The 14,650-nt window shown below is 43.3% G+C and overlaps 1 protein-coding gene across 2 annotated transcripts in view; it reads left to right on the top strand.

The window, feature by feature from the left end:
* Positions 1 to 10,880: 10,880 nt before the first annotated feature.
* SERPINI2 (serpin family I member 2) overlaps positions 10,881 to 14,650 on the top strand; it is a 48,663-nt gene continuing 44,893 nt past the window's right edge. For both annotated transcript variants that reach the window (XM_048506230.1, XM_048506231.1), the window contains exon 1: positions 10,881 to 11,048. In XM_048506230.1, the coding sequence (XP_048362187.1) occupies positions 11,024 to 11,048 (25 nt within the window). In that variant the 5' untranslated portion in view covers positions 10,881 to 11,023. The remainder of the gene's footprint in view (positions 11,049 to 14,650) is intronic.

Raw genomic sequence — 14,650 nt, 5'->3', positions numbered from 1 at the left:
GGTTCTCTGCTTTGGAGAATGGAGCTACAGGGTCCAACCCAAAATATGCCCCAGAAAACATTTGTATGGCTACATCAATCAGGCCCCTTCCACACATGCAGAATAATGTATTTTCAATCCACTTTCAATGCACGTTGCAGCTGGATTTTTCTGTGTGGAATAGCAAAATCCAATTTCGGAGAAGTTCAAACTCTGCATGTGCGGAAGGGGCCCTAGTAGAAGGTTGATGTGTTGGGCAAGTTGCATCTTCCAGGATTGCTTGTTGGCTATTATTGGTTGTCTTATGGGAAACCCTCTAATTATTTCCCAAGGAACCTCGTGGTGTCCTGGAGCATAATTTGGAAACCACTCAGTGTAATCGCAGCAAGAATTTCCTGCCATTCTGCTGCTATTTCTAGAAAAAGAAGAACAAGAGTTTCTCTCCTGTAAGGCATCTCAGAGTGACTTACAAACATGTTCCCTTCCTCTATAAGATCATCCGTGTCTCTTTCATGCTGTTTTTGTGCGTTCTTGTGAATATGGTTAATACAAGATCAGTTTTTAAATGCAGTACCTGGCCACCCAGATTTTAAAGAAGCAGCAAACACGGGCGTTTAAGCTTCAAATGCAACAGTGCTCAGGAGGGCTTAACAGGGCAAGAAACATTACCAGCTCACCCAGGGAAATTGTAGAATGTCTCTCTGATTTCCTACGACAGGAGGCTGGATTAGCACTAGTTAGGTGTTTATTGTATTCCTTTAAAATACTTGAAAGCTAACTTTCTTGCCATGGAACTCAAGGTGGGTTGTCTGTATTAAGTGCCACCAAGATGCTTCCAACTTACAGGGATTGTATGAATTAATGACCTTGTTCAGGTCTTGCAAACTGAGACTTCCTTGATTGAGTCAGCCTATCTCCTTTTGAATCTTCCCCCTTTCCTGCTGCCTTCAACTTCTCCTACCATGATTGCTTTTTCAGTGGTTCTTCTTTTCTCATAAAGTGACCAAAGTACAATAGCCTCCGGTTACTTATTCTTTTTCATCTTGGGAGAGTTCAGGCTTGTTTTGATCTACAGCCCGCTTATTTGTATTTCTGACGGTCCGTGATATCTACAAAACTTTCATCCAACACCACGTTTCAAACAAATCAGTTTCTTCCTTTCAGTTTTCTTCATTGTCCAACTTTCAGGGCTATTCATAATGAAGGCATGAATAAAGGTTTATGGTTGTGATGATCTTGGGTGCTGTGGTGTCTACTGGCACTTTTTTTTTGGCACCCAACAAGTTTTGGGGGAAGTGAGTGGGACCAGGTAGTCTGGTCTAGATGTAACTAAGGCATAGATCACTGTGGCTCACAGCTTCATCCAAAGCCCAAAGGGTGGTATAGGCACTGTGCACAGGTGTTGTGCTCCTGGCCCGTAACCCCTAGTGGGAGCTGACTAATATTGGCTCCACCCTGGGAACACCCCAATCCACACCCATACTGGTATGTGATCAGGACACCAGCATAGCCTCACCACAGCCCGGACCTCTGGGTTTTGCAGTAGCAGGGCTGCCAGGCAGGCAGCTGTTAGTGCATCTACCTCCTCTGCCAAGGAAGACAAACATGTAGCCTCAAGGCCACACCACTCCCTCAAGCTCTTCTGGCCTCCCCTTGAGATGAGGCTGTTCATCCTGTTAATCTGATTGACTCAGGAATGGATTTAACTGATGAATCACTCCCAAGCTGCAACCTGGCTTTTCAAGGGAGGTATAACCCCAGGAGCAGCAGTGGCGTAGTGGTTAAGAGCAGGCGAACTCTAATCTGGAGGAACCGGTTTTGAATCTCTGCTCTGCCACTTGAGCTGTGGAGGCTTCTCTGGGGAATTCAGATTAGCCTGTGCACTCCCACACGTGCCAGCTGGATGACCCTGGGCTAGTCACAGTTCTTCTGAGCTCTCTCAGCCCCACCTACCTCACAGGGTGTTTGTTGTGAGGGGGGAAGGGAAAGGAGTTTGTAAGCCCATTTGAGTCTCCTACAGGAGAGAAAGGGAGGATATAAATCCAACTCTTCTTCATCATCATCCAAGGCATAAGAGATCTGAAATCCCTGGTAAATCTTTCTCCTAACGCAGAGAACCTCTGCTTGATTACTCTCATCCAGCATGTTAATGACCCCAAAGACTGGTTTAGAACATTAATAGCATCCCTGAAATTAGACGGAAAAGAAAGCCAGAGCTGGGTGTATTTCACATATTGGTGCCATGGCAGTTCAAACCTCCCAGCAGCTTCATGAAATCCTGATCTGCTCCTGACAACCGGGTCTTGGCATGGATGTTAAAGTCATCCAAGACCACCAGTCAGGACAAACCACTGCAAACCCACCTCCATGCCCCTGGCCTAGCCTGTTGCTATACAAAAAAGCCCCAGTAATCTTTCAGTATGAGATACTTAGGGGCAAAGGATTAGGCATAGACTTACTTTGTAAAGTTATCAGGACTATAAATCTAAGATATGCATACACCTAAATACATAAACGTGACAAAGCAATATCTGGAAATAGCCCTTTTCGTTAGTTATGGATATACTCTCCAGAGGTGTCAAACTCAGCCCCTCCAGGTGTTCATGGACTACGATTCCCATCAACCCATGCTAGCAGGGCCAATCCCTCCAGATGTTTATGGACTACGATTCCCAGCAACCTCTGCTAGCATGGCCAACTGGCCCTGCTGGCATGGGCTGATGGGAATTGTAGTCTATGAACACCTGGAGGGCCTGAGTTTGACACCTGTGCTCTACACATTCCTCCTGATATGCACAATTGTCTTTTCATCAGAAAGGGGCAACACCTGTATTATCAACCTTGTTACACGAGAACCTTGGGTTTGGTTTGCCTGTACTGAAGCTGAAAATACGTTCAGACAAAATAGCGCTCTTGGATCAGAAGGAGTGATATTCCAAAACCTGTGAATGCAAGGAGCCAGCTACACATAAGTGTGATCACTGGAAGGGGCTAATTTTTAAGTTTTTTTTTTAAAAAAGAAATGCGTTAGTCACAGAGCAACATTTAGCTGTGGCTTCCTGCTGAGCATGCTGTTCAGTTGCTAATAGAGTTTTGGCTTTTCATAATGTGCGAAATGGCCCTGTGGGTTTAAAATACTACATTTTCAGTCTCCCTCACCGTTCCAAGCGCCTTAGCATATGATAGATATTAATGCTTCATTTGCCCTTATTTTAAATTACTGAAGGTGGAAACTGTAAGAAAATAGTTTCCAGCTTACATGTTTCTTAGCTGATTTACTCCAGGATAGGAAGTAATTGTTTTCTTTAAAGCAATAATACATTACCGGTGGCGGGGGATGCAATTTTCATGTGCCATTAACAAGGCCTAGGGAATTTGATCTGTTTTTCTATTGACAGCAACACAAAGACTAATTTTGCACCAGAGCTTAACTTCACATGTTTTTCATGACTTACAAGTCACTTTGTGCAAGTAATCACTATGCGTTTAGATCGAATCAGATGTGAAGTGCTAACTTTTAATTTTTTCCCACTGCCTCTTGTGCTCCTTTTTTCTTTTGCGCTGCCAGATAAGTAAGCTATTAAAGCAGTGATTGTGATACACTCTTGTGTCATTAGATTGAGCTGATCTGGCAACTCTGGAAAGCCGATCTGGCAACTCTGACTCCATGGCGGAAATCCGTACAAAATCTGGGCTTTATGGGATACTAACGGGCCCAGCCACGCGTTGCTGTGGCAATTGTCCTTCTCATCACAATCCACAACCCACACAGATGTCCATGCAGGTCCAATGATCCCCAGCATAGCCTTTTGCGGTGGTCAAATGGAATCCCTCTTTCCCTTTTCAATTCACATTGTTATATGGTGGTGTCTTGTTTTTTTAGTATAAGGTAACCCTTTCCATTCCACAATGGAACTGTCCAGAGTGCGAATCCCACTGTCCATGAGGCTGGTTGACACGCACAGTCCTGGCTTGGGGAAGGCAGAACTGGGGCAAGCAGGCTATCCCAGTCAGGCAGAAGAGGCAGGGTGGTGAGGCGCTCAGATCGAGGCCAGCTCCCTGGGTTCTTAAAGGACCATGTGCAAAAGAAGTGGAGCCAGTAGTGTTCACTTCACCACCCCGCCGATTTTCTTAGAAGAAAAAGGCAAACTCCAGCTCGCTTTTAGTAAAAGAGAGCTGTGGCGAATATGGGTGAGAAAGTGGGTAAGTGGTGGTTGGATGTGAGGGAGGGCAGAGTGAGGTGTGTGAGGATGAGCTGGATGTGTATGAGAGTATGTCTATTGTGTGGTAGCAGTGGGTGAGGCACAGAGAGTGAAAGTTACCTGCATGCGAGGGGGGGGACCCCACCTGACGTCTCACACGGCAAAGTGTGTATGTGTTTCACTTCCACTCATATTACCTAACAGTATTACCTATTTACTGTTTTCAATGCTCATCTCTGGCCATCTACGCGAACATTCTAAGGGTGACAGTTGAACACAAACAGCTTCATGGCCTGGTGCGCCAGGAGAAAGACGTATGGTATGGACTTTCGGCAATGTGAAGGTCCAATTACCTGCCCGCAACAGGGAGGGACGTCCTGTGAAAATTTGGGGGTGATCTGTCCAGCAGCTTCTGAGGGAGACCACCAGGGACAAACTCATGGTTTGATTTATATATATATATGCCAACTGATGGGAAAACCACAACAAAAACAACAACCTGGCTTCCACTCCTCCTCACAAGTGGCGGACTCTAGTTGGGGGAACTGGATTTGTTTCCTTGCTCCTTGCCCCTTCACAGGATGCCTGAAGATAGAGAGCAGAAGGTGGAGGCTTTGACGCTTGAGCTGCACACAGTTTGAATGTCTGTGGTGTATTCCTGCGTGACTCTCTTCCAACAGGATGGAGTAATTAAGGGCAGTGGGCTCTAATCTGGTGAAATGAAACTCCCACACAAGAAGCCCACTCACCTTAGACCAGTTTCAGTTCTCTTCGAATTCTCTCCGTCTCACTTCCCTCACAAGGAGTCTGTTGTGAGGAGAGGAAGGGAAAGGAGTTTGTAAGCTGCTTTGAGACTCTGAGGTAGAGTGGAGTACAAATCAAACTCTTCTTCTGTATATTAACTAGTCACTCAACCCCCTCCCACTACCTCATGTTTTGGAACTTGGAGTATAAACCCCATTAGCTCACTCAGAAGGCAGAGAATAATTCTCTTTCTTTCCTACTACTGCATACAAACCTATCTTCCTGTGAAGAAGACTGCAGCCTCTGCGGTCAGAAAGTCCCTCTTGACACTTGATTCCCTCCCTTTTCTCACCCTTCTTTAAGTCCATTGAATGTTGCCCATGTTTCTGGGAAATGTAATCCCAAGGGTTTCTGACATTAAATCCCAAGATTATATATCTATTCCATTATTTAATTTGACTCCTGTCTAAACAACTGTATTTAAAATTTATGGCCTTTTGTTCCTTGATTTGTGTATTAATAATATTACACTAGTCAATTATTCATCTTTTTTTTAACAATTTACTGTCTCTTTTAGAGGGGTGGAAATTAAACATAATTTTAACATTAAAAATTAACAGGTGTCTATCCATTGTACTGGCAGGTTTTTTTAAAATGACATCTTCATTTTTTTCTTTTAAATGGGCTGCTGGAAGGAAGGAAGTTGAAAAGAGGAAAAAGCCAAGAATTGCATTTTTTTTAAAAAAAAGAAAAAGCAGTCTGTAGACTCAGGCCCCTTCTGATCATGCAGAATAATGCACTTTTAATTCACTTTCACAATTGTTTGAAAATGGATTTTGTTACTCTGCACTGCTGCAAAGTGCATTAAAAGTGGATTGAAAGTGCATTATTTTGTGCGGAAGGGGCCAAGGTCTTGCTTTGAAATAGTACTTATTTAGTGGTTGAGGCATGCCTGTTCTCCATATTCCAACTCTGCCACAGAAAACAGATTTCTGGGCTTGGTCCTGACAGAAGGGAGGTCTAGGGTAAAAGAAAGATATTTGCCGTGGAGAAATGGAAGAACTGCCCAGGTGGGCTGCACCAAAAAAGATGAAAACAAGACAAAACAAAAAATCCACAGGGAATTTTCCAATATGGAATGTAATATGTAAACTTCTGAGCAGTTGTTGAAAGCAAAGTTTGATTCCCGGAGGACGCATTTTGATGTGAAACGCGTTGGGATCTTCAAATCAATATTGTTTGCATATTTGAAGATTCTCTGTGCACCTTTTTGTTTTGTGGAAAAATTAGTATTATAAGCACTCTTGCTTGACCATTTGGGAGTGAGATGTTCTGAGTCATCAACCCAACAAAGCTTCTTCTTCCCCACTCCTTATTCAGTGGGGTGTTGTGGAGTTTCCAGTCTGTATGGCTGTGTTCCAGTAGCATTTTCCCCTGACGTTTTGCCTGCATCTGTGGCTGGCATCTCTCTGAAGATGCAGGTGAAACATCAGGAAAAAATGCTACTGGAACACGGACATGCAGCCCAGAAACCCCACAGCACCCCAGTGATTCCGGCTGTGAAAGCTTTCGACAATACACATTCATTCATTCATTCATTGGCTGTTTCTGCACAGGCGGAATATAGCGCCCCAGGGATGGCAAAAACGTCCCTGGGGCGCAGCACCATACTCACGCCACCCAAGTGGTGCGGAAACACCACTTCTGAACCTCGCTCCACAAGCGAGGTATTTCAAAAGTGGCGCCTTCCATCCGCTGCCGTGCGAACGGCAGTAGATGGAAGGCGGTGTTTCCCTCCCGCCTTCCCCAACCAACTTACTTGCTTCTGCTGACTATATTTGACCTATTTATTTATTTTTACTTATTTTGGAAAAAAATATTCCATTTTAGAAAAAGGATCCAAGGTGGTTTACTTGGGTGTAAGCCTGTCTCCAGAGGTGTCACTCTTGCCCGGGGGGGCGTGTTCCCTGGCCTCCAGAATGCAACGGAAGCCAGCAGGAGAAAGGAAGCTGGTTGGGAAAGGCGCAGCCTGTGTGAAGGCTGCGCCTGTGCCCCTACTGGGACCGTCTGTGCGAATGGTCTGGGGTGTGTGTGTGTGCATCAGCTTTGTTTATGCCGATGCACCCCCTGCTCAGCGCGTGTGCGGAAAGGGCCATTCATTCATTCATTCATTCATTCATTCATTCATTCATTCATTCATTCATTCATTCATTCATTCTCTCACTCACTCTCATTGTTACTTCCACCATGAAGTCAATTATTAGAGTACATTCTACCTGAGGGGTTGAGCGTATCTTCTGCTAAAGACTTCATTCTGTGTTTCTTTTCTCCCTCTCCCTTCACATTCACTATTTTCTTTTGCCCTTTAGGGAACTATGGTGAACTACTGCCTCCTCCCCCTTCTATCCTTGTATGCATGGACTAAACAGGGACTTGAACATGGGTCCCAGAGATCGGACTTGCCACACTGAAAATGTAAAGTTTAATTAGAAAATAGAAAGTGCACAGCATCTGGAACAATAGAGTGAACAAGGGTAATAAGGAATAGCAGCCCTGACCCCTATGCAGATGAGCAAAGCTGGTGCACAGATATGAGGATCCAGGGCTGGGAAGTTCTTTGTATGTGAAAGTCTATACCTTGTATTGAACCCAGGAAATGATGGGTAGCCAGTGGAATTAATATAGAATGGGAGTAACATGCATGGACTGCCTAACTTCTGATAATACCGGTAATTGAGCTGTGACATTTTGTACAAATTGAGCTGTGACATTTTGTACAAGTTGACTTTGAGGAGAGACCTGTGCAGAGAGCAATATAGTAGTCTAGCCTCAAGGCTGCTGGGGTGTGTGTCCAGGTAGTCAGATTGGCCAGGTCATGGCAAGGGCCATCTCCTAGGTTAAAGTAAGTTGGTACAGGGTTGTTTTTTTTGCAGTTGCATTAACTTGCTTCTTCAGCAGTAATGGTGGATCCAGTATAACCCCTAAACTCTTCATTGAGTCTGTGAGGATCACCTGAACCCCATCAAATCATCCTGTTCTTCAAGATCTCTATCTTCCCAACCTGGAATTACCTCTTTCCTTTTCAGGATTTAGTTTCAATTTGTTCACTTTTAGCCATTTAACTACAGCAGACAGACAGCGATTCATAACCTCATTTTCAGTCTTTAGGAGGTAATTGAAGCCAATTTTATTTAGGACTGCATTTGACTAATATAATTTTTTATTCATTGGCAATCCTTTTCTTTCTTTTTTTTTGGGGGGGGAATATCTTTGTTGTAGTTTCAAAGAGCACAAAGAAAAAAAGGACATATAGAATAACAAAAAATACAAGATACAGACATGAAACAATTAAAATGACTTCCGACTATTCACATAGCAGGTTAATTGCTTTCCAATATTAGTCTAACATGCTAAGTCTTATTTTAAAGTTATTTTCATATTTGAATGAACAATACAATTAATACAGCTCCTAATGATAAATTACTGTCTCAACTATTTCATACATCAACACCCAAGAGTACAGAATCATAGTTTGTCCTATTTTCCAAGAAATTTACAAAGAGCTCATTGGCAGTTCCAATGGAGATTTTGAATTGTGGTGTTTTATCCATTTTTATTATTTGTTTTAGTTACATTGGGAGACACCTGGAGTTCTGCAAGGTAGAAAAGTGGCTAATAAATGTTTTGAATGAATAACAATATTTACTGCTTCACCAAGAGATTTGGATAAAGAGATATAGAGAGCTGAGAGTTGTTGGCATATTGATGATGGTGGAGGATAGAAGTGCACTTTGTGGAACACAATGGGACAGGTCCCACATGGATTACCAATGGCCTTCGATGGCAACCACTGGCCTTCCATGGCAACCTTTTGAGTCCAGTCCATGAAGAATGGCTACTTAGAGTTCAGATGGAGTCCAGGTGTAAAAGGAACTAAGAGCCAGAGAACCAAGATCTAAAATAGTGTTTTCTGTGTGCTCAGGGATTTTATTTATTTATTATTTTCATTTATCATTTAGACTTTTATACCGCCCCATCCCCAAGGGGCTCCGGGCAGTGTTTTATCTGTTCCTGCACTTTCTCTGCCAACTCCTTTTCTCGTCTTGTCTGCAGAAGTCTTCTCTGTACTTTGCTTTCCTACAGCTCTATAACCTAGCTGCAATTATACCTTTAGATAAGACCTTCTTGTTAGAGTTCTCTACATTTCCGTGGCACTGAACAGCTCTGTGGTTCGGAAGTGAGTTTTCCTCATTCCTTTTTCTCCTCGCCCCCCCCCCCGCCCCTTGCACTATTGGCCATGCTGGCAGGGGCTGATGGGATTTGTAGTCCATGAACATCTGGAGAGCCGCAGGTTGCAGACCCCTGCACTATTGCAAGCCAGGAAAAAATATTTATGAACTATGACCCTGTATGGAGTACAGACACAGTTATCACACTTTTGTGTTCTCAACTTTGGCACTAATCCTGATATTTAAAGCATAAAACCAGGCCCACTTTGACTTGACCTAGGATCTATGAATCCTCAAACAGTTATTCGTCATGCTTTTGCTGTTTGAGCTTTCTAGGGACAGATCTTTAAAAAAATGGATGACACTTTGTTTTCTTTTTTCTAGAGGTTTTGCACACTATTGACGGAACAGAGGACAAGGCATGAATGCAAGCAAATGGCCCAGAGAACCTCAGATCTGAACTGTGGGGAAACCTAGTTGTGCCATACAAAGTAGTAGTTTCATTTATTTTCTTTCATTTTATGTTATTATTAATACAAATAACTGTATGTTTCTAACTGAAAATATCTGACCTGGTACCAGATTTGTATTAAGAACACTGACACTGCATTATGGAAGGCTTTCATAGCCAGAATCAACTGGCTATTGAGGGTTTTCTTGACTGTGTGGCCATGGTCTAGAAAACCTGCAACAGTCAACACTGATACTGTAGAGCTGAATGCCTGATAAATCCTACCTCTGCTGTACCTGTGGAAAAACTTGACACACAAGGCTCAGAAGCCATTTTTGAAGTTATTGTCCCTACCTGACTTATTCAATAACGATATTGATGTAGTTCCTCCAATGATATAAAATATGACCATTCAGAATATATTAAAACATTTCTAATAAGTGTGATTGTGTCATTTAATCACTCATTCTGGCTCAACAGCTTCCAAAAGTTTGTCTAGGGAGCTCTGGGTTTTATATTGACCAGCACATTTTCAAACTTCTTACTGTCAAGGAACTCAGTCTATTAACAAATCCCTATGACCTGGATGATCCAGCCACCCCAGGGGTCTGCAACGTGCTGCTCTCCAGATGTTCATGGACTACAAATCCCATCAGCCCTGCCAGCATGGCCAATCTCATCAAATCTCAGAAACTAAGCAGAGTCTGGTTAATACTTAGATGGAAGACCACCAAGAAAGTCTGGGGTTGCTACACAGAGGCAAATAATGGCAACTCCCTGTGTTCATCTCTTGCCTTGAACACCGTACGTGATCTCCATAAGTTGTCTGCAACTTGACAGGACTTTTCGCCACCCTGGATCTTCATTGGACTCCTTGGTGTCATAAAAGAAATCTGGGACAGATTCTAAAATCCCAGTATAAGCTGGCAATAGCCTGGAAATATAACCAGCTGTTGTGGTTGGGTACTGAAGGCAGTGAACCTCTTCTGTGAAACCATTTGCTTGCCGTCACCAAGTAGCAAAGTTGGCCATTTATTACCCTGTGTTCATTCGGGGAGTAATTCGTAAAGAATAACTTTTTCCGTTAACGATGTCCTAGTTAAGCAACGGCAAATCGAAATGAGTCCTGTGGTTTTTCATTTGAGGTACACGGTCCTTCCCGCTCAGCCGGAACTCTTAAATGTTATGCCATTAAAGCCTCTCAGAAGCCAAGGTCGCTCAGTTTATATATAACACCGCTACGGCTGTGAGAAAGAAAGCAGCCGTTCACAACAAATTTGGTGGCCACCTGTTATGTGCCTGCCCCATTAATCAAGCTGTTTTTTCCCTGATAAATGCTGCTGAGTAAACACCCTTAGCCTTCCCTTTGTCCTTAGAGTTACAAGACAGCCTAAGCTAAGTGCACAACCGCGCTCTGAATGGTGACAATGATGTCTTTCGCAGGTATGTCCTTCCTTATATACATTAATAAAGTGTTGAAAAGCGTGCGGAGGGAGCAAATGCATTTGTGACAGCTATTTACGCAAACAAGCCGACTTTCTAAAGAACAGTTTAAGCTCAGCTTCACTCTTTCATCCTGTGCATTTCTAATCTGCTCTTTGCACTACGTTTACCATAGAAAGTGAGCTCAGTCCTGAGGAATTCATGAGAGTCTCTCCTGCCCTAAATAAATGATGAAGATGTTCTAGCTGGCATTGTAAGATCCTGCATTTGTTTGCTCTGCCTGAGGCATCTAAATGGCCTCCCTTGTGTAGAAAACCCAGAAAGTGAAGGCAGACAATTCTTCTGAAGGGGGAACAAATTTAGTTGAAGGCTGGCAGGACTTTTACCTGTTTTTTTTTTTCATTCCCACCTATCTAATCTTTATATTCCCCACCCTCCAAGGATCTCAGGGCAAATTTCAATAGTGTTTTTCTTACTTTACATCTGTTCAACAACAACCCATGAGGTAAATACAGTTCAGAGGTTATGGCCCACATGCACCCATGGCAGAGTAAGGATTTGAACATGGATCTCCAGTATTGCCATTTGATCCACTAACAACTGTTGCACTGAACTGATGCACTGCAGAGCTTGTATAGGATAGTGATTAAAGACCAGATTTGATTACAAGGCATTAATGTCTAACAGGAGCCCAATAACCCTTTATCTGTTTCCTAGCTCTTTCTGCTGTGAGCGGCAGTATCTTTAAGTCCCTTTCGCATTAGCTGAAGATGTGGGCTCTCTATGTCTTTGCCTTGTGGTTTGCAAACTGAGAGTTACAGTACTTGCTCAGTTCTGTGTTATGAGAAGTGCTTTGAATGCTCTACAGTTCTCTTATCAATGTTAGCTTTTATGAAGTATTGTTATTATGATTACTGTATGACGAAGTTGCCTTATATTGAATCAGACCATTGATCCATCAAGAAGAAGAAGAAGAGTTTGGATTTATACCCCACCTTTCTCTCCTGAAAGGAGACTCAAGGTGGTTTACAAGCTCCTCCTCCCCTCTTCTCCCCACAACAGACACTTTGTGAGGTAGGTGGGGATGAGAGAGTTCCAAAGAACTGTGATTAGCCCAAGGTTACCCAGCAGGAATGTAGGAGTGCAGAAGCACATCTGGTTCACCAGATAAGCCTTTGCCATTCAGGTGGAGGAGTGGGGAATCAAACCAGGTTCTCCAGATTAGGATCTACCTGCTGTTAACCACTACACCTCACTGGCTCAAGGTTAATACATTCTACTCAGACTGGCAGCAGCAATCCAGGGGCTTTCATATCATTTCCTACCTGGTCCTTTGACCTTCTAAATGTAAATCTACATGTAAAGCAGAAATTAAATAAAAAAATTTTGGAGCATGTCTCACTCTACAAATATCTGGGTGTAGTATTTCAGTCATCAGGACTCAGAACGGCTCATACTAAATATGTTATTGCAAATGCGTCTAAGCGCTCTGATGCTATTAGAAATTATTATTGGAATAGAGATGGTTGTCATATCCTGGCAGCCATCAAACTATTCAAGGCTAAATCATTGGCACAACTATCTTATGGTACACTACTCACCATAACCGGCTCTCTCTGCAATCTTGAATGTCCCCAATCAAAATTTCTGAGGTCTATTCTACAGCTCCCAAATAATATTTCGAACGCTGCATTGTGTATAGAGACTGGACTAATATCAGTACAGGTAAAATTATGGACACTCTATACTATATTGGCTCAGACTATGCTATTGCCAGAGGGGCCTTGCAAGACTTGTCTTGTTTGATACATTTATTCCCCCGTGGCTTAGAGCAGTACTACAGAAACTATCATACTATGGATTTTCCCAACAACTAATTACAAATATGAATTATGACAGAGCTAGGGATCTTGTTAAACTTAGAATTATAGAAGTCGAGAGGCAACACGAGCTCAATAAACTTAAAAACCCAATTTTCAGTAAAATAATGCTAAATAGACTCTCAATAATGCCTTATCTTTCTTCTCTGTTTAACATTAACTATCGTAGAGCCTACAGCCTACTCCGTCACAATGCCGTTTTGCCTTGTTATACCAATGGGATTTGTAACAAAGTACCAATCGAGGGCAGAATTTGCAGTGGTCAAATAGCAGGCGTTGAAAATACAGAACATACACTATTTGAATGCTCATATTATGACGAGATACGTTGGATGCTTCTTCCCCACGACCAGGCAAACTCCTTTTGGGCAAAGAAAGAAAAGATTAAAATACTCCTATCAGATACAAATAAACATCTAACGCATTCCGTTGCCAAGTTTGCCTGGATATCTAGTAAAATCAGGAAGGCCCGACAGAGCTCCACCGGCTCTGCCAGCTAATTATTATTTATTATTAGCTGGACACTCTACTCATTATTTTGTGCTTATGTCTTAAATTTTCTGATGCCTATTATCTGCATTTTGTTATCTGTTTTAATCTGTATTTTTGTAATTTCTGCAATTTCTGTGATTTTAATCCTTTTGTACCTTGGTGGTCAATGACCGTAAATACCGTATATACTCGTGTATAAGCCGACCCGTGTATAAGCCAAGGCACCTAATTTTACAGCCCAAACCTGGGAAAACTTATTGACTTGGGTATAAGCCAAGGGTGGGAAGCCAGGAGGCAGAGGGAGCTCCTTATTTGGGCAGTGACATCAGGGGGATTCACTGCCCAAATAAGGAGCTCCCTCTGCCTGCCAGCTAGCTGGGCTTTGTCAAACCCAGGGGGCAGGCAGAGGGAATTCCTTATTTGGGCAGTGACTCCCCCTGATGTCACTGCCCAAATAAGGAGCTCCCTTTGCCTCCCAGGGTTTGAGGAAGCCCAGCCAGCCAGGGTGCCTCAGGGTTCCCCCTTCACCTTTGGAGGAGGGCAGCAACAAGCAGCTTCCTGGGCGGCTGGGAGGTTGTCCCGCCCCCGCCCCCAGCCTCCTTGTGATGAATAGAAAGTGGTGACTTGCGTATAAGCCAAGGGGGCTTTTCTCAGCCTTTAAACAGGGCTGAAAAACTCGGATTATACACGAGTATATACGGTAAACTGATCTGATCTGATCTGATCTGATGTAAAGCAAAGGCTGTTCCATTGAGCTGCACTCCCTCTCCCCCACCTCACCCCACACATACCAGTGTTTCGTGTGTATACATGGTATACTGGTTAAGCTCGATGGATGCTAATCTGGACAACTGGATTTGATACTCCACACTTCCACTTGAGCAGCAGACTTTAATCTGGTGGACTGGATTTGTTTCCCCATTCCTCCACATAAACATTAGGTGACATTGGGGCCAGTCACAGTTCTCTCAGAACTCTCTCAGCCCCACCCACCTCACAAGGTGCCTGATGTGGGGAGAGGAAGGGAAGGAGTTTGTAAGTTACTTTGAGATGCCTGACGGTTGAGAAAAGCAGGGTATAAATCTAAACTCATCTTCTTCTGAGCCTTTCAGATTGTATCCCATGAGATGCAGCACTGAGGAAGGGTGTACATTTATCAGCCTTGTGTAATTCAGGGAGCTGGCACCTAAGACGCCTGTGTCTTGCTTTAGGCGGCTGACTGCAGCCTTT

Source organism: Sphaerodactylus townsendi, linkage group LG08, assembly GCF_021028975.2.
Source record: "Sphaerodactylus townsendi isolate TG3544 linkage group LG08, MPM_Stown_v2.3, whole genome shotgun sequence".
Lineage (NCBI taxonomy): Eukaryota > Metazoa > Chordata > Lepidosauria > Squamata > Sphaerodactylidae > Sphaerodactylus > Sphaerodactylus townsendi.
The sequence above is the reverse complement of the archived record's forward strand: the minus strand, read 5'-3'. Positions and strand labels throughout refer to the sequence as shown.